The following is a 24,402-nucleotide window of genomic DNA, read 5'->3' as shown; positions in this document are numbered from 1 at the left end:
GATATAGCAAGCAAATCCACTGTCTGGGAGAACCCAGTGTTTAATTTAGGTCCTTTCAGGCCCCCTACAAGCTTTAATGTTGAATACAATTTGAATCTACTCTCACGGTTGTCTGTGGGGTTGGTCCTTATGATGCTCTGAGTTTTAGATGATATATCCACAAGAAAGTATTATTAAAACAACTTTTCAACATGTTGCTAGTGGATTAAGGTTTCTGTCACCCGAAGCATTCGCACAGCCATGACCTCGGCTAGTGTGCATGACCTCGGCTAGTGTGCATGCATCACTATTTACATGGTTGTGCATATGCTTCAGGTGCTTGAAATTAGAGGTAGACCGATTAATCGGCTTGGCCGATTTCAAGTTTTCATAACAATCAGTAATCTGCATTTTTGGATGCCGATTATGGCCGATTACATTGCAGTCCACGAGGACACTGCGTGGCAGGTTGACCACCTGTTATGCGAGTGCAGCAAGGAGCTAAGGTAAGTTGCTAGTTAGCATTAAACTTATCTTATAAAAAACAATCAATCTTCACATAATCACTAGGTAACTAACTACACATGGTTGATATTACTAGTTTATCTAGTTGGTCATGTGTTGCATATAATCGATGCGGTGCCTGTTAATTTATCATCGAATCACAGCCTACCTCGCCAAACGGGTGATGATTTAACAAGCGCATTCGCGAAAAAAGCACTGCCGTTGCACAAATGTACCTAACCATAAACATCAATGCCTTTCTTAAAATCAATACACAAGTATATATTTTTAAACCTGCATATTTAGTTAATATTGCCTATTAACATTCATTTATTTTAACTAGGAAATTGTGTCACTTCTCTTGTGTTCTGTGCAAGCAGTTTGGGCCGCCTGGCTTGTTGCGAACTGTGTGAAGACCATTTCTTCCTAACAAAGACCTTAATTAATTTGCCAGAATAGTACATAATTTTGACATAACATCGAAGGTTGTGCAATGTAACATTAATATTTTGATTTAGGGATGCCACCTGTTAGATAAAATACGGAACGGTTCCGTATTTCATTGAAAGAATAAATGTTTTGTTTTCGAAATGATAGTTTCCGGATTCGACCATATTAATGACCTGCGGCTCGTATTTCTGTGTGTTTATTATATTATAATTAAGTATGATTTGATAGAGCAGTCTGACTGAGCGGTGGTAGGCAGCAGCAGGCTCGTAAGAATTCATTCAAACAGCAATTTCCTGCATTTGCCAGCAGCTCTTCGCTGTGCTTCAAGCATTGCGCTGTGTAGGACTTCAAGCCTATCAACTCCCGAGATTAGGCTGGCAATACCATAGTGCCTATAAGAACATCCAATAGTCAAAGGTATATGAAATACAAATGGTATAGAGAAATAGTCCTATAATTCCTATAATAACTACAACCTAAAACTTCTTAACTGGGAATATTGAAGACTCATGTTAAAAGAAACCACCAGCTTTCATATGTTCTCATGTTCTGAGCAAGGAACTTAAATGTTATCTTTTTTACATGGCACATATTGCACTTTTACTTTCTTCTCCAACACTGTGTTTTTGCATTATTTAAACCAAATTGAACATGTTTCATTATTTATTTGAGAGTAAATTGATATTCTATTTATGTATTAAGTTAAAATAAGTGTTCATTCAGTATTGTTGTAGTTGTCGTTATTATATATATATCACACACACACCGGTTAAACCAACTTATCAACACGTTGGTAGTGGGTTCACATTTCTAGTAGAGGTCGACCTCTACTAGAAATGTGAACCCACTACCAACGTGTTGATAAGTTGGTTTAACCAGAGGAACCGGTAAAGTAATGTTAAATAGAATTACATTTGACATTACGGCTTGGCGAGGCTCTGAAAGGACCACATCCAAATGAGCACACAGCAATGTTTCCAATAGTACCTAGTAAGCATTAGTTAGCTATTAGTGGCTGATGTACTAGGCTAGGATTGAGTAAGAAAAGGAGGTGGGGCTGATGGTCCAACATGATCCAGTCTTAATGTAAACCTACACCGTGAAATAAAGACGGATTGTGGCTGAACAGAGAATTCAGAGTTTTGCTACCCTTTAGCAGCAGAGATTTCTATTGATGCTTCTGCTAAAATTTACCCTGTATTTTGCCAAGCAGTGTACCAACCACATCTTGTTCTCTGTGTCTCCAGTGTTTGACTACAGCTACAGGGACTATGTCCTGTCGTGGTATGTGCCGCTGAGCCGCGACGAGGGACAGCTCTACCAGATGCTGTCGGAGGACTTCTGGGAGATGGCCAAGCAGCTGCGGGGCCGCCTGGCAGACGTCGACATGGTCAACGTGGTCTGCAATGACACCGTCAAGACCCTCCATGCACACTTCTGTGACCTAAAGACGGCCAATACCAGGTACAGGAGGGTGTGGGAGGAGGAGATCTGTTTGTGCTGTCTTGCCAGCTCATGCTGGTTTGACAACCATAGGAGTTAGGACAACACAAACCGATCGGGGAGCAGGCTAGAGGAGAGGTTCAGGGGCCCTAACATGAGCCTCTCTGGTCTGTTGAGAATATAGAGGTGGTCATCATCACTCTGTAATACTCGGCATTACCCAGCTTCCCCCTTTTCTCATGAAAGGAGAGCAGCCTTGCTTATTTTAGTCTGTGGCCATGGAGCAAAGCTCGGGACAGGGTTCTTACTCAAACTTATGCTACTGTACTGGAGAGGATGCTTTTTCGCTGTCTGTTTTAGCTGTTTGATTAACCCCTTTGGAAATTGGATATTGTTACAAACCGTCTCGAAGTCCGTAACTAACAGGGAGACAACGTGGAGATTAGGAATAACAAATATATTTATTAACTGAAGTAACGTAAATACAATTAACAATGGTGTGTGTCGTCAGTAATCAGTAGTGTAAGTGAGTGGTTGCATGCATTAATGTGATAATGAGGGGTGTTGAAAGGTGCCAATGCAAACAAACACAATGGCCACAAAAATGCCACAACCAAAATCCAACAGTGTGTCTGCATGGAGAGTCTCCTCATGGGCCCAGGTGTGTCCCATGTCGCTGACGACCTTCCCAGCTCCCTCCGCCTACATCATAATAAGGAAAACGAGCAAAGAGAAAGAATCTCCGGAAGACAGAGTGGGAGGGTCGTCACAATATGGATGGGGCCAGATGTAAATGTTTCTAACAGAACAACTATGCATATATGCATGACCATGGTAGCAATTGAAAGAGATCACTTTGGAGATTATAGGGAAATTATCAGGACACAGCAGTTCACATGTCACAAGACTTTAACCAAACATGACACTAATTGTATGTGCATTTTACATTTACTGTACTTTTCACAGCATTTGTCAATAAAATCTGAAAGTACTTTTTGGAGTAGGTGCAATATGAGAAAAAAACGATGACATGGGTTTGAGTGTGAGGTCTTACTGGTGTATCCAAGTTGCCACACACCTCTTCAAACTGAACAGTTCCTAAGTCTTTTCAATGAGCTTTTATCACTCAAGGAAAGCTCTTTCCTTATCAGGTGCTTTTTTTTAATCTACACGCTTTGCCGTTGATAAACAGAAGCAAGCGCACGTGTAGTTCTTTATTTGGAACACAGCCCTGCGTCCCCACCGTCACACAATTACTGTTGATTCTGTCAGTCAAAACCCATGGACCCCTGTGAAGCAGAGAACGTGACCTCTGGCGTCATGTTGTAACGGTTTTGACTTGAGGTTATTATTTATAGGGGTGCCAGGTAGGTTGTGCCTACCAGAGAAAACATTGGTTTCTCCTTTTGGTTTGGGAGGGAATGAGTCCCATCTGGTCCGTCAAGTCTACACCAATACAAAGGACTTATGTAAAAGTCAGGATGGAAATAAACTTTTCATAAACCCTTAAAACATTGGAAAGAACTTCAAAAACAACTATATTATTTTGCGTGGGTTGTATTAGCAACACCAATGATTACACACACACATATAATAATATCACAATGAGTTCTGGTTCCTCCAGAAATGTCCTGTACCTCGAGCCTAAAAAGAGTCCAGCCCGGTAAAGGAGTTCAGGGAACTCAAGTGACCTTTGTCACGCAATGTTTGTCCATTCATTCAAGTGTAGCGTAAACCCAGTATTAATCATACAATCAATATAACAATTATTTTAGCACAGAACTTTAAAGCGTATCAACTCTTACTAAGTCCTCAACTACAACTAACTACATAAATCATCACTGTATACATCACAACAAAACAAATGAAATACCGTATACAAAAAGGTTGTAGTCAGTCGGTCAGTCAAGACAATCCAATCCGCCAATGGATCTCCAGCGGAGAAAGGCCACGAAGAACAACGGAGAGGTGTAGTCCACGGACACAAAGAGTGGATCCGATCCTGGGTAAACTCTATTAGGCTACAAAACACACGTTTAACGGCAACAAAACAAACGGAATAGAGAAGCTTCAGAACTGAGGGTTGAACACATCCTCATTCACGTCTCCATCACAACCCCACTTTTGCGCAGCTGATGCTGGCTATTTAATTGGGAATTAAAGGGAAAGCACCCTATTGGAAGGAGAAGCACTGAGACGGTTCAGAAAAATTCAGGGCCGTCACAATGTATAGCATGTGACTTTACAGCCACTGTGTTCCAATTTTGACAAAATCAGCCATTTTCAACTGTAAGGGATGACGGGCTGTGAGCGGAATGAGCTACTGGTCAGTGTTTATGATGCTGTAAAGTCTCTGTTCCATTTGCCCCGGACATGTAGAAGTGGAGCTAACTCATAGGAAAGCAAGGACAGATGGGGAAAGTATTCAGACCCCTTGACTTTTTCCACGTTTTGTTATGTTACAGCCTTATTCTAAAATGGATTGAATAAAAAAATGTTTTCATGTCCTCCTCAATCTACACACAATATCCCATAATGACAGTGATAACAGGTTGTTTGAATTTTTTTGAAAATGTATTACAAATATAAAACATACCTTATTTACATAAGTATTCAGACCCTTTGCTATGAGCTTTGAAATTGATCCCAGGTGCATCCTGTTTCCATTAATCATCCTTGAGATGTTTCTACAACTTGATTAACGTCCACCCGTGGTAAATTTTAATTGATTGGACATGATTTGGAAAGGCACACAACTGTCTATATAAGGTCTCACAGTTGTCAGTGCACGTCAGAGCAAAAATCAAGCCATGAGGTCGGTTGGAATTGTTCGTAGAGCCCCAAGACAGTATTGTGTCGAGTCACAGATCTGGGGAAGGGTACAAAACAATTTATTCGGCATTGAAGATCCCCACGAACACAGTGGCCTCCATCATTCTTAAATGGAAGAAGTTTGGAACCACCAAGACTCTTCCTAGAGCTGGCCGCCAAGGCAAACTGGGCTATCAGGGAGGTGCCCAGGCAAACTGGGCTATCAGGGAGGTGACCAAGAACCTGATGGCCACTCCGACAGAGCTCCGGAGTTTCTCTGTGGAGATGGGAGAACCTTCCAGAAGGACAACCATCTCTGCAGAACTCCACCAATCAGGCCTTTATGGTAGACTGGCCAGACGGAAGCAACTCCTCAGTAAAAGGCACATGACAGCCTGCTTGGAGTTTGCCAAAAGGCACCTAAAGGACTCTGACTGTGAGAAACACGATTCTCTGGTCTGATGGAACCAAGATTGAACTCTTTGGCCTGAATGCCAAGCATCTCCTCTGGAAGAAACCTGGCACCATCCTTAAGGTGAAGCGTGGTGGCAGCGTCATGCTGTAGGGATGTTTTTCAGTGGCAGGAACTGGGAGACTAGTCAGGATCAAGGGAAAGATTAACAGAACAAAGTATAGAGAGATCCTTGATGAAAATCTGCTCCAGAGCTCTCAGGACCTCAGACTGGGGCGAAGGTTCACCTTCCAACAGGACAACGACCCGAAGCACGTAGCCAAGACAATGCAGGAGTGGCTTCGGGGCAAGTCTCAATGTCCTTGAGTGGCCCAGCCAGAGCCTGGACTTTAACCGGATCCAACTGTAGGAAGAGTCTGTAGAGACCAGAAAATAGCTATGCTGTGACACTCCCCATCCAACCTGACAGAGCTTGAGAGGAACTGCAGAGAAGAATGGGAGAAACTCACAAAATACAGGTGTGCCAAGCTTGTAGCATCATACTCAAGTAATCGATGGCAAAGGTGCTTCAACAAAGTACTGAGTAAAGGGTCTGAATTCTTATGTAAATGTGATATTTCATATTTTTTTGCTTTGTCATTATGGAGTTTTGTGTGTAGATTACAGCTGTAATATAACAAAATGTGGAAAAAGTCCAGGGGTCTGAATACTTTCATGATGCCCTGTACTGTCTGAGCAGTGGAAGTCAGAAAAAACTGTTAAAGGAATTAAACAATTCCTATATGTGTTCATTAATCAATTCAATTTAAATCACTCTGTCTGTTTCTAAGAATTTGTAAGATTCTTATTTGCATAAAATGGACAGAGACCAGTCTACCAAGAATAGCCAATAGCATTTATTCTCGAGAGCTCTGGTCATAATACAATGTACATTAGTTTATATATCACATATGACGTCATAGGTTTTAAAATGTCCCTCCTCCTCTCCGACCAGGACAAAGCAGCTTCAAAAGTTCATTCCACTCACTAGCGCACATACGTGACACACTATCTGGATTAACTCCTGAAGTCTCACCATAGTTTATTACCACTTAGCAGACAGTTCCAGTCCCCCCCCCAGATATGGAAAACCTGGAGGGGCTCTCGCTGTCTTATTTTTTCGCCACAGAGTTATAGCTGAGTCGGTTCAAACATAGGTTAAGGATCCTCTTTGCTTACTTTAGAGACACACACACACACACACACACACACACACACACACACACATATTCCTCTCTTCCCCCTCCAACCTAGTTGGAGCTGTGTTTTTATTTTTATTTTTTACTCCTTGTTCATGCTACATAACCTCTAATCCCTAATGGTTAAGTTTCTGGGTAGAATTATTTATCTTAAACCTTGATAAAATATCTTAACAAAAACACAATTTTAAATGTGTTCATTATGCCTTTTTAAAATAAGCCACTCACTGTGTGACTGTCTGTTAGTTAATTTAGCTCCCATAATGCATAGTTTTACTTACAATATAGTGAAGCAACCAATTAAAATATTCTCTATAAGCAATCCATTAGTTACATTTTAACAGTAGGCCAGTTCCAAACAGTCAACATTGAAGCAGGAACTCTTCTCTCAGCTAGGTAACCGGTTGAAATTTACAGCAAATGTCACTATTTTGAAAGACTTTGAGCAGGTAGGTCCTCACAGTGAGCAAGCTGCTTCCCTTGGTTTATGTACTGTGTGTGTCTCTGGCTCTGCACCTCACATTGACTTTGAAAGAAGGAAGAAAGAGGTCCTCATCCATCAACTGAAAGTTTTATTGGATGCTTCCCAAATGCCATTTGTGTAATCTTCCTGTGCTAGATTAATATTGTGTATTATAGGGTATAATAACGTGGGATAATAACGTATTTTGTATGTTGCCAATGCCACATTTTCTATGTTCAGACAGAGCTACTCTAGCAGTCTGTGTAAGGTCAGAGGTCCCTCTTGAACTTTAAATTAGGCTTTTCAGAAGTTCAGCCAGTCAGTCCTTCTCTTCCAAAGACTTCCAGCTGGAGATGCTGCTCATTATTTAGCACAGTAGATGCATTTCTTTCCCAGCTTGTTTCAGATGCAATCGACCAGAAATGCTGAGATACATTTGCCCCCTCAGAGTTCCCAGCCCCAGAGTTCTCTGCCCCCCCAGAGCTCCCATGTCATTGTTCTATGATGGGTTTGTCACTTGTCTTTTTTAAGACTGCAGCTTTATTCACACAAAGATGATGCTCACTTTGACAAACCCATCCTAGTGAATGGATAGTCTTCAGTAGGGGTGAGTGTGTTTTGTTCAAAGCACACGTCTGTATGTAGGCTTTCCAGTAAATGCACACTTCCTCTGTCATGCCTGCTATCATGGCTCAGAAGCCATGATGTCATGTCTGGTGTCATGCCTCATTAAAATGAAAGAGCTGTGACTGCAGTATGGATCAGTATCAGCTATGTTCTCTCCAGCCCCTCTGTACAGAGATCTGTCATGAGGACAGATTGCCATCTAAAGCTGAATACCAAATCTCTGATGGCTGGCCAGCCTTTATCCTGCCTGGAGTCCAATTGAGGGAAAAAAACTAAGCGCTACAATTAATTCCATTGATTTGACTTTAAGTTTATCAGCAGTAATCAGCTTACACGAAGATACTGGCATTGCCTGTGCAGTAAGGAAACACTCCTCTGTAGTGTACAGAACAAAAAAGTAAATGTAGGAGACAGCAGGGTGTGCTCTGTGATGAGCCCCACCCTTCTCTCACTCTCTAACCCCCCCTCTCCCAGGCAGGAGGAGATGCCCAAGCCCTTCCCCCTGCACCAGTGTCTGCAGAGCCCTGAGGAGGAGCTACGGTTCCTGCGCTGCTGTGCCCGCCTGCTCATGCTGTGCCTGCTGCCCACACGAGACGCCCGCTCCTACAGCCTACGCGTGGTTCTAGTGGAGGTTATCACCACCAAAGGTACACCGACAGCCAGGGACACACCGTCCTCTCTCTCTAAAGCTTATCCATTATTCATTCAACACAGGGACTGATTCACCATGCGTCCCAAATTGCACCCTATACCCTTTATTGTGCATTACTTTTGACCAAGGCCCAAAACCTATGGGAAATTGTCCCAAATGGCACCCTTAATCAGTGAATTGGAAATCTGTTTCATGTAACAATGGCATGATGAGCAATGATGTGGGCTGGATGATGTGCCAGAGCTCCAACTGAATGACTTGTCTGCTACTGTATTTATGTTGTTAGGAGGAGGGGAAATGCTCTCGCATGCTTCTCGCTGTACTAACCAAAAAACAACATTGAACAACCAGATACTGGTATTAAAATATTAATGACTATGGACTGTCTCTGAAGACGTCATGTGACGCAAAAATCAAAAGGCAACACCAATCAGAAAAGGGCTGTGTATTTTACTTCCTTGTGAACTGACTTGCTGTGCCATCACAGATGTGGTTCTGTGAATAGCAGTGAAGGCTGCCTGACTGCAGACCAAGGAGGCAGAGCTAAATGGGCTGTCAAGAAGGTGTGGGGGCGATTTGTTTATCTTGCAGGCACAGATGGATGACAAAAATATACTTCCTGACCCCTAATTATTTCTTCATTACCACCGTTACTTAGCAACATCCCTCCTTCAAGGTACCTAACATGTTAGATTTGCACAGTTTTTTTTTTTACCCCCACTCTCCTGTCATGGTGTTGGTGAGGTTCTGTTTTAAGAGCATCCAAAATGCTCAATGTTACTGCTCGACATTAGTGCTGCTCAACATTAGTGCTGCTCAACATTAGTCAGATATGTTATCAGATTTCAATGTTATTGTTTATGTTATCCGTTTTTTGGGGGCATTTGTTATTTTTTGTAATTTGTTGATTTTATTTGATCTCACAACAAAGTAATGCGATTTGAGGATAGATTTGGATTTGATTTCTTGAACAATGGGACGTTGTATTCTAACTGTGCTCAACCTGAGGCCAGGCTCTAGTACTTCTATGGGTTTCCATGGAGGACTGACTGGGTGGAGAGAGGTGTAACTCCCAAATGGCACCCTATTTCCAATGTAGTGCACTACTTTTGAACAGTGCATATGGCATTGTTCAAAAGTAGTGCCCTCTGTAGGAAATATGGTGCCATTTGGGACACAACCAGAGAGGGTGAAGTCTGGGGAAATGTACTGACCGCTGCCCTCTGTACCAAGGCTGGGGGCTGCCTGGAGTGGCCAATCTGATTCCATTTGCCAGAGATTATCTCTGAAATCACCATTAGAAAGCCATTCCACCAGCTATGTGTGAGAAATCTGATAGTTTGCTTTGCATCACAGCAGCACAGCGCTCGGAAATGTTTGCAGTCACACACAAAGCATATCAGATCTTTCAGTGTTTGGCTGAAAACCCTGTAAACTGAAATGGAATAGAATCCTCTAAGCCACACACTAAAATGTTCCCAACACACATCAGCAAAGCTTTCATCTAGTGCACACCATCTAGCTTGGTGCAGATGATGCCTGCTCTCAGTATTAATACCCATCAGAAGCAAGCAAAAACAGAGGGATGTCTGCAGCTCTCTCAGATCTCAATATTAGTGCCTTGAAGGAAATATATGTGGGGGGGGTCGCAGCAAGAGTGGAGGATGAGGGGAGTGGTTCCTGTTCCAGCCCATAGACCCCCCCCCCGATGAAACCCCCGAGGAAGGTGCCTCAAATGGCACCCTATTCTCTACATCAGGGTTTCCCCAACTCGGTCCCGGGGATCCCATGTTTTGGTTTCTGCCCTAGTGCTACACAGCTGCTTCAAAAATCAAAGCTTAATTATGAGTTGATTATTTGAATCAGCTGTGTAGTGCTAGGGCAGAAACCAAAATGTGCGCACAGGGGGGGCCCCAGGACCGAGTTTGGGAAACCCTGCTCTACAAAGTGCACTCCTTTCATGGGCCCTTTTCAAAACCAATGCATTATATAGTGAGAAGGGAGCCATTTTGGACATAGCCCTGGCCTACTGCCTGCCAGCCTCAGCCTTTACCAGTTCAGCTGTTTATGGCTTCTTGTGTAAGAATGTATGAGTCACCCCTTCCCTTCTAAAACATTTATCTCCTCCATAAAAATGAAATATGAAGAAGCCCAGGAAAATAGCCAGGGACATTTGAAGGCAGTCCAGACATGCCATTGTAATACAGGTAATCCAGGATAGTGTGTGGTTGAGGAAGAGAGGAGGATTTTACATTCAAAGATGGCTCTTTAGTTTGTGCTTGTCAGAGGATGTCACTTTACAACATTAGCTAGTGTGTGTGTCTAAATTATTAAGCTGGAGGATGCCACACTATAAGCCTGTTTTCTACTGTGTGTGTGCAGTGCTGAAGCCGCTGGTGGAGGTGCTGAGTGACCCAGACTTCCTGAACCTCATGCTGCTGTCTCAGCTGGAGCACCGCGAGCAGCTCAACGAGCACCACAAGAAGGCCTATACCTACGCCCCGTCCTACGAGGAGTTCATCAAGCTCATCAGCTCCTCCTCAGACATCGACTTCCTCAAACAGCTCAGGTACAGACAGAGCAGCCCAACCCTCCTCCTACTAGTGTTTCTGAGTGTGGGTTGTATGTGTGTCGATGTCCTGACTGACACAGAAGATCTCCAGTTTTCTCATTAGCCATGCCGACACGTACACCTCAACCACACTGTCTCGTGTCACCCTGACTTGCGTGCGTCATCATACCAACACGTCACACCGTCTCTCCCCTTTAGTGCTGAGAGATTAGTGGGTTTTGGTTCGGTTTATTTTTAAATGCTCAATTTAAATGTTTTAAACACTACATGCATTATGTGGGTTCAATGCTGTAACAGCACAAAACAAGATGGTAGTGCGTGACTGCGCTTTACTATCATTTATTAGGCTCCAACCATTTATTCACATTACTTTAATAAAATATTTCAGTTGTGTATGTTATTTTATTCCAAGTCATCTCATCTCTGCTCAGGCAGTATTAGCCAGACAGCCTTTTATCTCAGTGCTCCCAAAAGAGTCATCAATCGAGTCATCCTGGCTAGCTGTCTGACGAAATCACTATTTTAGTAGTACTTCATAGTAAATAAGTCATACTTTTTAAAACTGCTAAATAACAACTATCAATCAATTAGATGTATTGTCGGGTAGAGATGCCTAACAACCGCTCTCTATCTGTCTGGTGTATCCATCTTTCTTCCTCTCTGTCTGCCGCCCCCACAAGCATGTTTGCCCAGGAAGAACCTATGAGAACAGGCAGCTGTACGCGCAATGGATTCTGGTCATTGTAGTTAATTACCATGTTTTCTGCTCTTAAACCTCTTGGAATCACCCATCCCAGATCCAGGATCATCAACTACGCTAATTAGCATAGCGCAACGGTCAAATAATCTTACTAGAAAATATTCATAGTCATGAAATCACAAGTGAAATATAGCGAAACACAGCTTAGCCTTTTGTTAATCACCCTGTCGTATCAGATTTTGAAATTATGCTTTACAGCGAAAACAATACAAGCGTTTGTAAGTTTATCGATATACTAGGAAAACATTATGTACACCTAGCGGCAGGTAACTTGGTCACAAATCAGAAAAGCAATCAAATTAATCGTTTACCTTTTGAGCTTAGGATGTTTTCACTCACGAGACACAGCAAATGTTCCTTTGGTTCCATAAAGATATTTTTATATCCAAATACCTCCGTTAGTTTGATGCGTTATGCCTAGGAATCCACCGGAAATAGCGGTCACGACAACGCAGACAAAAATTCCAAATTATATCCATAATATCGACAGAAACATGGCAAACGTTTTTATAATCAATCCTCAAGGTATTTTTCAAATATCTTTTCGATAATATATCAACCGGGACAGTTGGCTTTTCACTAGGACCGGGAGGAAAAATGGCTACCTTCCTTTTTTGCGCAAAAATCACACTGAGAGCCAACAACTGACCACTTACGTTAATTACCATGTTTTCTGCTCTTAACTATGATGAGTTGGACAACATGTCCCAGAGAGATCTCTCTAGACAAAAGGTGCGTTGAGCACACACAAAAAATCCCAAACTAAATGGAATTCAAATAATTAAACCAACTTCGGTCAATTAGTTATTTAAAAAACTCTGTCATTTAATCGCTAAGCACTACTCACCTTAAGTCACCCTGAGTGACAAAGCTGTGTGTTTGTGAGCCTCTATATACCTGCTTCTCTGTGTCCCTAAGCATAGAGAGCTCTCCTGTCTGACAGCCTCATTCGTGATTCCCTCTCCCCTTGTCACAGCCCTGTGTTTCTCTATCATTGACCTACAGCGCAGCTTTTCATGAAATGACACTAGGACCAAAACAATCCCTGGCTGCAGCCTCTGATCAGGGTGCTTTACCACCTCTTGGTGTTGGGCCGTGCTGTGTTCAGCTCTCCTGCAGGCTACAGTCATTACTCCCTCCAGCGCCACACTCTTATGAGCCATGCCAACCGGACAAAGATTCTTGTAGGATCTAAACATTGTTTGTTAGTGAATAAAGGTACGAGGTGGAGCTTGTGAGTGTGCAGGTTCTATTTTATTAAGTCAGCCTGTCGCCCTAACACCGCGATGCTGGCTGGGTCAGCCTGTCGCCCTAACACCGCGACGCTGGCTGGGTCAGCCTGTCGCCCTAACGCCGCAACGCTGGCTGGGTCAGCCTGTCGCCCTAACACCGCGACGCTGGCTGGGTCAGCCTGTCGCCCTAACGCCGCGACGCTGGCTGGGTCAGCCTGTCGCCCTAACGCCGCGACGCTGGCTGGGTCAGCCTGTCGCCCTAACGCCGCGACGCTGGCTGGGTCAGCCTGCCGCCCTAACGCCGCGACGCTGGCTGGGTCAGCCTGCCGCCCTAACGCCGCGACGCTGGCTGGGTCAGCCTGCCGCCCTAACGCCGCGACGCTGGCTGGGTCAGCCTGCCGCCCTAACGCCGCGACGCTGGCTGGGTCAGCCTGCCGCCCTAACGCCGCGACGCTGGCTGGGTCAGCCTGCCGCCCTAACGCCGCGACGCTGGCTGGGTCAGCCTGCCGCCCTAACGCCGCGACGCTGGCTGGGTCAGCCTGCCGCCCTAACGCCGCGACGCTGGCTGGGTCAGCCTGCCGCCCTAACGCCGCGACGCTGGCTGGGTCAGCCTGCCGCCCTAACGCCGCGACGCTGGCTGGGTCAGCCTGCCGCCCTAACGCCGCGACGCTGGCTGGGTCAGCCTGCCGCCCTAACGCCGCGACGCTGACTGGGTCAGCCTGCCGCCCTAACGCCGCGACGCTGGCTGGGTCAGCCTGCCGCCCTAACGCCGCGACGCTGGCTGGGTCAGCCTGCCGCCCTAACGCCGCGACGCTGGCTGGGTCAGCCTGCCGCCCTAACGCCGCGACGCTGGCTGGGTCAGCCTGCCGCCCTAACGCCGCGACGCTGGCTGGGTCAGCCTGCCGCCCTAACGCCGCGACGCTGGCTGGGTCAGCCTGCCGCCCTAACGCCGCGACGCTGGCTGGGTCAGCCTGCCGCCCTAACGCCGCGACGCTGGCTGGGTCAGCCTGCCGCCCTAACGCCGCGACGCTGGCTGGGTCAGCCTGCCGCCCTAACGCCGCGACGCTGGCTGGGTCAGCCTGCCGCCCTAACGCCGCGACGCTGGCTGGGTCAGCCTGCCGCCCTAACGCCGCGACGCTGGCTGGGTCAGCCTGCCGCCCTAACGCCGCGACGCTGGCTGGGTCAGCCTGCCGCCCTAACGCCGCGACGCTGGCTGGGTCAGCCTGCCGCCCTAACGCCGCGACGCTGGCTGGGTCAGCCTGCCGCCCTAACGCCGCGACGCTGGCTGGGTCAGCCTGCCGCCCTAACGCCGCTGGCTGGGTCAGCCTGCCGCCCTAACGCCGCGACGCTGGCTGGGTCAGCCTGCCGCCCTAACGCCGCGACGCTGGCTGGGTCAGCCTGCCGCCCTAACGCCGCGACGCTGGCTGGGTCAGCCTGCCGCCCTAACGCCGCGACGCTGGCTGGGTCAGCCTGCCGCCCTAACGCCGCGACGCTGGCTGGGTCAGCCTGCCGCCCTAACGCCGCGACGCTGGCTGGGTCAGCCTGCCGCCCTAACGCCGCGACGCTGGCTGGGTCATAAGGGATCATAGCTTTCACCTGGTCCATCTCATGGACAGAGCAGATTTTCCCAATGAAATGTCCTTTGTTTTTGAAAGAAAAGCACTTTTTTTTGTCCATTTAAAATTACATCAAATTGATCAGAAATACAGTGTAGACATTGTTAATGTTGTAAATGACTATTGTAGCTGGAAACAGCAGATTTTTTATGTAATATCTACATAGGCGTACAGAGGCCCATTATCAGCAACCATCACTCCTGTGTTATAATGGCACGTTGTGTTAGCTAATCCAAGTTTAGCATTTTAAAAGGCTAATTGATCATTAGAAAACCCTTTTGTAATTCTGTTAGCACAGCTGAAAAATGTTGTTCTGATTAAAGAAGCAATAAAACTGTCCTTTAGACTAGTTGAGTATCTGGAGACCACTCAAAGCTGTAATCATCACCAAAGGTATTCTACAAAGTATTGACTCGGGTGTGAATACTAATAATTTTTGTATTTAATTTGAATTAAGTTTGCAAACATTTCTAAACATGTTTTTACTTCGTCATAATGGGGTATTGTGTGTAGATGGGGGAGAAGAAAAATATTTTGAATCCATTTTGAATTCAGGCTACAATACAGGATGTGGAATAAGTCAAGGGGTATAAATACTTTCTGAAGGCACTGTGCATGCAGCTGGTGTTCAGCCTGCCTTGTGCCTGACGATCAGAAACTGCATTGGAGGACGGATGTATTCGTCCCAAATGGCACCCTATTCCCTATAGTGCGCTACTTTTGACCAGAGCCCCATGGTAGTGAACTCTATAGGGATGAGGGTGCCATTTGGGATGCAGCCATTGAATGCCCTGTAGTTACTAGTGTATGATAAATCAGCAAAGCATCTTATAATACCGGATCCATCACAACTGTGGATCAGTCCAGTCTTTCTGTATGGCACTCTCAAAGGCAATGATTTCATACGCTTTAATCGTTAACACTAGTCATGTTCTCCACATCGATCACAAGATATAGACCCTTCATTTTTTTCGTTGCTAATTTGAAACTATATTGATCCAACTGTAAACCATTTTTTCTTAAGCACTCTGAGCCTTGGCAATGTTCTCTTGTTTTAAGCAGCTGGCTAAAATGTTGCAAGGACAGCCTGCTACATTAGCTAAGGATGACTTATATGTATCTACTGTTGGTAGTCTGTTTACCAGAGGTGTCTGATCCGATTCTCAGTTACGGAAATCATTTAGGCTAAAGTGTTTGTTCTCTTGCTGTGTCCAACAATTTAAACCAGTGGATTTACTTTTTAGGCATTTAACAGAGGCTCTTTATCAGAGTCTACTTACAGGAGCAATTAGGGTTAAGTGCGTTGCATTAGGGCACATCGACAGATTTCTCTCCTAGTCGACTCAGGGATTCGAACCAGCGACCTTTTTGTTACTGGCCCAACGCTCTTAACTGCTAGGCTACCTGCTGGATATAAGGCTTTTCACTTGTGCGATAATTGCAGTATCCAGACAGCTAAATTAGCTAGTTTAGCAGGGTAGATGTAACCATATTTAAGCACACTGATGACGTGGAGCTCTAGCTTAAATTATACCGAACCCGCCCTGTCCGTATACCTTACTGCTGGGTTTCCATGGGAACTGAGCTTCAGTTAGATGACATGTACTGTAGCAGAGCGCTTTATCGGGGAATCAAGAACAGGGTTTTTATCAGTGTAATGGGGGTTTTATATCACTGTAACAGGTCTCTAAAACAGGGGGGTTTATCACTGTAACAGGTCTCTAAAACAGGGGGGTTTTATATCACTGTAACAGGTCTCTAAAACAGGGAGTGTTTATCAGTATAACAGGTCTCTAAAACAGGGGGGTTTATCACTGTAACAGGTCTCTAAAACAGGGGGGTTTATCACTAACAGGTCTCTAAAACAGGGGGGTTTTATATCACTGTAACAGGTCTCTAAAACAGGGGGGTTTATCACTGTAACAGGTTTCTAAAATTGGGGTTTTATATCACTATAATGGGGGTTTTATATCAATGTAACAGGTCTCTAAAACGGGGGTTTTATATCACTAACGGGGGATTTATATCACTGTAACAGATCTCTAAAACGGGGGTTTTATATCACTAACGGGGGATTTATATCACTGTAACAGGTCTCTAAAACGGGGGTTTTATATCACTAAAGGGGGATTTATATCACTGAAACAGGTCTCTAAAACGGGGGTTTTATATCACTTTTTTTGTAATACAAATCTCAACTTCTTTTAGTTCTGTTTTATACCACTATAATGCTCCAGGGCTAATTTTGTTAGCATTTTGGCATGTTTTTATAGAATTGGAAAATAAAAGTTATAAAGCTAACATCGCTTATCACTACAACATGTCTCTAAAAAAGGGGTGTTTATATCACTGTAATGCACAGCAAATACTTCAATTGTTTAAGCATATATTGCAGAACAGTGAATATTGACAAAACATTGCTCTTAAATGGGTCAAGGGTTAGCCAACATGTACCCAAAACAGACATATTTTCAAGTTCAATGCAAACATTTATAAAATATGTTAAATGATTCATTTAAATCAGCCTATTCCCTATATAGTGCTCTACTTTTGACCAGAGACATGGGCCCTGGTTAAATGTAGTTTACTGTATAGGGAATAGTGTTCCATTTGGGACACAGTGTTCCCATACAGGCAGTGGTTGATGATGCCTTCACTATTTTGTGCTGTATTATGTCAATACCCTGTAATGACAAATCAAAAATGGGTTTTTAGAAATTTTAGCTAATTAAACTATTACAGCCTTGAGTCCTCTTGGGTATGACACTACAAACTTGGCACACCTGTATTTGGGGAGTTTCTCCCATTCTTCTCTGCAGATCCTCTCAAGCTCTGTCAGGTTGGATGGGGAGTGTTGCTGCACAGCTATTTTCAGGTCGGGTTCAAGTCCGGGACTGGCTGGGTCACTCAAGGACGCCCCAGTCTGAGGTCCTGAGTGCTCTGGAGCAGGTTTTCATCAAGGTTCTCTCTGTACTTTGCTCCGTTCATCTTTCCCTCGATCCTGACTTGTCTCCCAGTCCCTGCTGCTTAAAAACATCCCCACAGCATGATGCTGCCACCACCATGCTTCACCGTAGGGGTGGTGCCAGCTTTCTTCCAGAAGTGACGCTTCCCATGGAAGGTTCTCCTATTTCCACAGAGAAACTCTAGAGCTCTGTCAGTGTCCACTGGGTTCTTGGTCACCTCCCTGACCAAGGCCCTTCTCCCCCAATTGCTCAGTTTAGCTGGGCTGCCAGCTCTAGGAGGAATCTTGGTGGTTCCAAACTTCTTCCAGTTAAGAATGATGGAGGCCACGGTGTTCTTGGGGACATTCAATGCTGCAGAAGGCTTTTGGTACCCTTCCCCAGATCTATGCCTCGACACAATCCTGTCTCCGAGCTCTACGGACAGTTTCTTCGATCTCATGGCTTGGTTTTTGCTCTGTTATGCAATATCATCTGTGGAACCTTTTATATAGACAGATGTGTGCCTTTCCAAATCATGTTCAATCCATTTGAATTTACCACAGGTGGACTCCTGTTGGAGAAACAGATGAAGGATGATCAATAGAAACAGGTTGCACCTGAGCTCAATTTCGAGTCTCATAGCAAAGGGAATGATGTAAATAAGGTATTTCTAAAAACCTGTTTTTGCTTTGTATTTATGGGGTGTTGTGCTCAGATTGATGAGAAATGTTTTATTTAATCAGTTTTAGAATAAGGCTGTAACGTAACAAAATGTGGAAAAAGTCCAAGGGTCTGAATACTTTCCGAATGCACTGTATGTCTAATGCTCTATGTAATGTTAGTGACGTGTTGCTTGTGTCTTAAGATGACATGCTGTATGACGCAAATATTATTTCCTGATGGATACAATGGTTATCATCCCAATCATATCTACCCATAGCCAAGGTCACATGGCCTTGAACTACCATCAGCATTACTTGTAGTTGACTACAATGAGGTAATTGCATGCAAACCAGTCTGTCTGTGAGAGTGCCAGAGGGAGGCCCTGCCATCTATGGTGCCCTGCCATCTATGGTGCCCTGCCATCTATGGTGCCCTGCCATCTATGCTGCCCTGCCATCTATTGCATTTATTTGACGTCTCTGGTCATTTGAGGCATGGTACGAGGCATGGTACGAGGCAGTGAGAACACAAAATTATTGCAGTTGGTGTCATCTCCACTTGCTTGGAGTCATTGTTTCATTGGCACTTTTTAATGGCTTATTTCACATGTAATTGGGATGTGAAATTCAAACGAAATGTTTTCTGCACCACCATGGCTTTCCTACCTTCTGATACTTAACCATAAATGACATACGTCTAACTATTGTGGCGGGTGGCTCTTTGGGCAGGCCTACAGGATGACGTCCTGTTTTCAATTATACTAATGGTATGTTAGTCCAGCTGAAACAACTCCTTTTTGTTCTTCCCGTCTCTTCTCCCTTCCTAACTTGTTCCTCTCGCTCCTTCTGTAGGTACCAGATCGTGGTGGAGATCATTCAGGCCACCACCATCAGCAGCCTCCCCCAGCTGAAGAAACAGAAAGGTAGGCCATGAACAACAACTCCACTGTCTCTAGGGAACAACCTTTAGCTACAGGCTGTTCTTTTGACGCTTTGTGAATACGGTCTAGAGTAGGATTGCTGATCTGGGATCAGGTCCCCCCCCTGTCCATGTAATCTTATTTAATGTGAACTAAAAAGGAAAACTGATTCTAGATCAGCACTCTTACTCTGAGATGCTTTATGCGTACGGGTCCAGGTCTATAACAGCTCTGACGTCAATGGAGTTTGATGTTGCATCTATGACTAAGAGCTATGATTGACAGCTGGGCAGTTACCAAGGTGTCGGCACAGTGATTACCCAGAGAAATTAACCGGAAATTTCCTATGAGGCGAAGGGTCTTTATGAGCCAGTGAATGCATTAAAATGTTTCTCTCTCAGCAAGCTGCAACACTTTAATATTCTCTCTTTCTCAGCGAGCTGCGATGGGCAGTGGACTGGAAACTGACAGGCTGGAAGCTAAATGTCATTCACTGATCTCTCACACAGCAGAAAGGAGAGGCTGCCGTTGTCAGTCTTCACCTTTTCTCAGATGAATTGAGCGATATGATTCAGAGAAAGAGGGAGGATGATTTGTATGTGATGAATGAGAAAGACATTGTGGCAACTCCAATGTGAGCTAAAAGCTGTTCACTTGATCCTCTGTCTCACCGCATCTGCCTCCCAGCCAGGCTTTCATTACCTCTGTACAGGGGGGAAATTGAGTTATGTTTGTAGGAGGGCAGATGATGTTTCCTCCACAACGTAGTGCGTCATGTTCTCATTCACCCTCCTCTAGTCCATCCAGAGACGTCATGTTGAAAATAGATGTAACATGAGTTGTTTGAATCATCCTAACACAGTAATGGGGATGGTGTGGAACTCAATAGTGAGACCTGCAGGGTTCTCTTGTTCTCTCTGTCTGAGGGAGCTAGTTTTATTGGTCTCAATACAAGGTTGATAAAGAATCTCTTGTCTCATCACTATTTGAAGGGCTGTGCCTTTGTCCTTGGTGTTCGCTTTGATTAACCTATCAAATCTTTGGATTAAAGCATCTGTGGTCTCGGTGGTGGTATTTAACTGATCAACCGTATATTTTAAATATACTAAGATGTCTTCCGACAACTCGTCCCTACAGACAGTAAAGGGAAGGAGACTGCAGCCATGAAGGCCGACCTGCTCAGAGCACGCAACATGAAGCGCTACATCAACCAGCTGACTGTGGCCAAGAAGCAGTGTGAAAAACGCATCCGTCTCCTCGGGGGCCCCAACTACGAACAGCAGGAGGAGGGCTGCACGGACGAGGGAGAGGGGCCCCAGAGTCAGAGGGTATGACTATACACACACACACACACACACACACACTGTGCCCAGTGTTGATGATTGGCTGGAGTTTATGTCAGTCTGTCTGCAGTCCCTCTGCTCTAAACCCTCTAAATCAAAAAAAAAAAACTCTTCTCAAAAAATGATATTGTTACATGCGCCGAATACATGGTGAAATGCTTACTTACAAGCCCTTTAACCAACAATGCAGTTAAGAAAGTATTTACTAAATAAACTAACATTTTTAAAAAAGCAACACAATAAAATAACAGTAACGAGGCTATTTATACAGGGAGTACCGAGTCAGTGTGTGGGGGTACAGGTTAGTCGAGGTAATGTGTACATGTAGGTAGGGGTGCATAGATAATAAACAAAGAGTAACAGCAGTGTAAAAAGAAAGGGGGTGGGGGTCAATGCAAATAGTCTAGGTAGCCATTTGATTAACTGTTCAGCAGTCTTAGAGCTTGGGGGTAGAAGCTGATCAGAAGCTTTTGTACCTAGACTTGGTGCTCCGGTACCCCTTGCCATGCGGTAGCAGAGAGAACAGTCTATGACGGGTGGCTAGAGTCTTTGGCAATTTTTAGGGTCTTCCTCTGACACTGCCTGGTATTAAGGTCCTGGATGGCAGGAAGCTTGGCCACAGTGATGTACTGAGCCGTATGCTCTACCCTCTGTATCGCCTTGCGGACGGATGCCGAGCAGTTGCCATACCAGGCTGTGACGCAACCAGTTAGGATGCTATCGATGGTGCAGCTGTAGAACAGCATTCTCATGTATGTGTTCCTTTTGTCCAGGTGGGAAAGGATAGTGTGGAGTGCAATAGAGATTGTGTCATCTGTGGATCTGTTGGTGCGGTATGCTAATTGGAGTGGGTCTAGGGTTTTTGTGTTGATGTGAGCCATGACCAGCCTTTCAAAGCATTTCATGGCTACAGAAGTGAGTGTTACAGGTTGGTTGTCATTTAAGCAGGTTACCTTGGTGTTCTTGGGCACAGGGACTATGGTGGTCTGCTTGAAACATGTTGTTATTACAGACTCAGTCAGGGACAGGTTGAAAATGTCAGTGAAGACACTTGCCAGTTGGTCAGCGCATGCTTGGAGTACACATCCTGGTAATCCCTCTAAACCAGGGGTGTCAAACTCATTCCATGTAGTGTCGGCTGGTCTTACATTTTTTTACTTTCAATTAAGAACTCGTCAACCAGGTCTGGGGACAATCGGCCCTCCGAGGAATGAGTTTGACACGTGCTCTAAACCCTCTAAACTCTGATTAAATCCTTTTTTATTATACAGCAAAACAGCCAAGACGGCTGAACAGCCAAGACGGCTGAACAGCCAAGACGGCAGAACAGCCATGTGTTTGTTTGACAGTGTAATATCTACAGCACACACATGCACTGAGCCCTTTGGCATTTCACAGTAAGGGCTGTGTTGACATACCTGGAGGTTCCCTATAGAGTATAATTACAGCAGGGAGAGGAAGACCTTATTGCCTCCCATTTCATTACATTAGTTCATATTGTAACTGTATTTGAGTGTCATTAAACATTACTTTGACTCCTCTGCAGTCCCAGATGCCTGAGCTTTAATGAATGTGGGCCTGGCATTCCCTTATCTGGAGTTCAGTAACTGATCGGATGGGGCTCTGGTCAAAGTAGTGCACTATGTAGAAAATGGGGTGCTATTTGGGATGCAGTCTGTGTCAGCCCACCCTGAACACCCTGTTGGAACATTGGCCCATTAGTCCCGTAACGGCATGATGGCTGAGCTCTCAATGTTTTTGACGAGCACAGTGTCTGTTTCTGGCAGTGATAAATAACCTCAGGTCTCCTCACCACACTGAATAGTGCTCTACTCTGTACATTTTTGTTGTCACCTTTAAATTGGCTGGATAACCTTCAAATCAATGGCATTTATTGACTGCCACCCTATTCTGATTCAGAGGGGTTGAGTTAAATGCGTAAGACACATTTCAGTTGATGCATTGTTGTACAACTAACTAGGTATCCCCCTTTCCCTATTCCCTACATAGTGGACTACTTTTGACCATAGCCCTGTGTTTAAAGGTAGTGACCTGCCATTTGGGATGCACAGTCTGCTGTTCTCTGGGGCCAGTATACAGGCTTCCTATGGTCATGAAAACCCTGGAAAAGTCATGACATTTTACAATTGTGTTTTCCAACCCTCAGTTTTGGAATTCAATTTTAAGAATTTGTTAATGTAATTTATTTAGGCACAGTTTAAAACATATATTTTATCAATCAAATAAAAATCTACATATCAGCCAGGATCGGAATGACGCTTTAGTGCGTGTGTTATGCGCATCACTTGCATGTGTGCACAACGAGTGGGACGTTTCTCAAGGACGGAGACAGCAGCAGATAGGCCTAGCCTGTAAAATATGATAGAGAACAAACTAATAACTAATTAGGTAGCCAATTCAAAACATATTGTACCCTGTAGTTAACTGTTTAGCTATTATTATCATGTTTTAATGTTTTTGTCATATCCCCAAAAACCTTCCACAGACACTCGCGACTAAGGCCATACAAAGTTGATGAACATTTGTGAATGATTCTTATGATTCTTTTCAGTGTTTCTTTTTGACGAAACAAAGGATTCACTTCGCCGTTGTATTAGATGGGATTCGGTTCAATCTAATCATGCGAACAGTAATTTTAGGGGAGTTATTTTTATGTATCCTTTTGAATTGTCACTTCAACTTGTTTTGTAGTCGATTTAGGCATCCAATGTAAGGGACATTGCAACACAATACATTGCTAGTCAGCCTGCAAGTAAACGCATCTAAGGACTAAGGTAGTACATAAAAAAAATGTTTTATTTAACCCTTATTTAACTAGGCAAGTCGGTTAAGAACAAATTCTTATTTACAATGACAGCCTACCAAAAAGCCTCCTACGGGGATGGGGCCTGGGATATATATAAGAACTTTTTAATACAATATAAATATAGGATAAAACACATATTACAACAAGAGAACACTACATAGAAACCGAAGACAACAACATAGCAAGGCAGCTACACATGACAACATAGCGAGGCAGCTACACATGACAACATAGCAAGGCAGCTACACATGACAACAGCATGGTAGCAACATAACATGGTAGCAGAACTTAACATGGTACAAACAGTATTGGACATAGACAACAGCACAAATGTCAAGAAGGTAGAGACAACAATACACCACACATAGCAGTCACAACTGTCTGTAAGAGTGTCCATGATTTGAGTTTTTGAATGAAGAGATTGAGATAAAATTGTCCAGTTTGAGTGTTTGTTGAAGCTCGTTCTAGCTGCAGCGAACTGAAAAGAGGAGCGACCCAGGAATGTTTGTGCTTTGGGGACCTTTAACAGATTGTGACTGGCAGAACGGGTGTTGTATGTGGAGGATGAGGGCTGCAGTAGATCTCTCCAGATAGGGGGGAGTGAGGCCTAAGAGGGTTTTTATAAATAAGCATCAACCAGTGGGTCTTGCGACGGGTTTATAGAGTGCAGTGATGTGTCCTATAAGGAGCATTGGTGGCAAATCTGATGGCCGAATAGTAAAGAACATCTAGCCGCTCGTGAGCACCCTTACCTGCTGATTTATAAATGATGTCTCCATAATCTAGCATGGGTAGGATGGTCATCTGAATCAGGGTTAGTTTGGCAGCTGGGGTGAAAGAGGACCGATTTACGATAGAGGAAATCAAGTGTAGATTTAACTTTAGCCTGCAGCTTTGATATGTGCTGAGAGAAGGACAGTGTACCGTCTAGCCATACTCCCAAGTA

The 24,402-nt window shown here is 44.5% G+C and overlaps 1 protein-coding gene across 1 annotated transcript in view; it reads left to right on the top strand.

Moving 5' to 3' along the window:
* LOC139391060 (sorting nexin 25) overlaps window positions 1-24,402 on the top strand; it is a 54,342-nt gene that overhangs the window by 4,128 nt on the left and 25,812 nt on the right. Inside the window, exons 3-7 of the mRNA XM_071138547.1 lie at window positions 2,181-2,397; window positions 8,402-8,574; window positions 10,962-11,148; window positions 19,219-19,289; window positions 20,424-20,614. Of these exons, the coding sequence (XP_070994648.1) occupies window positions 2,181-2,397; window positions 8,402-8,574; window positions 10,962-11,148; window positions 19,219-19,289; window positions 20,424-20,614 (839 nt within the window). The remainder of the gene's footprint in view (window positions 1-2,180; window positions 2,398-8,401; window positions 8,575-10,961; window positions 11,149-19,218; window positions 19,290-20,423; window positions 20,615-24,402) is intronic.

Source organism: Oncorhynchus clarkii, chromosome 31 (assembly GCF_045791955.1).
Source record: "Oncorhynchus clarkii lewisi isolate Uvic-CL-2024 chromosome 31, UVic_Ocla_1.0, whole genome shotgun sequence".
Lineage (NCBI taxonomy): Eukaryota > Metazoa > Chordata > Actinopteri > Salmoniformes > Salmonidae > Oncorhynchus > Oncorhynchus clarkii.
Note: the sequence above shows the minus strand (reverse complement) of the source record. Positions and strands in the feature narration are given on the sequence as shown.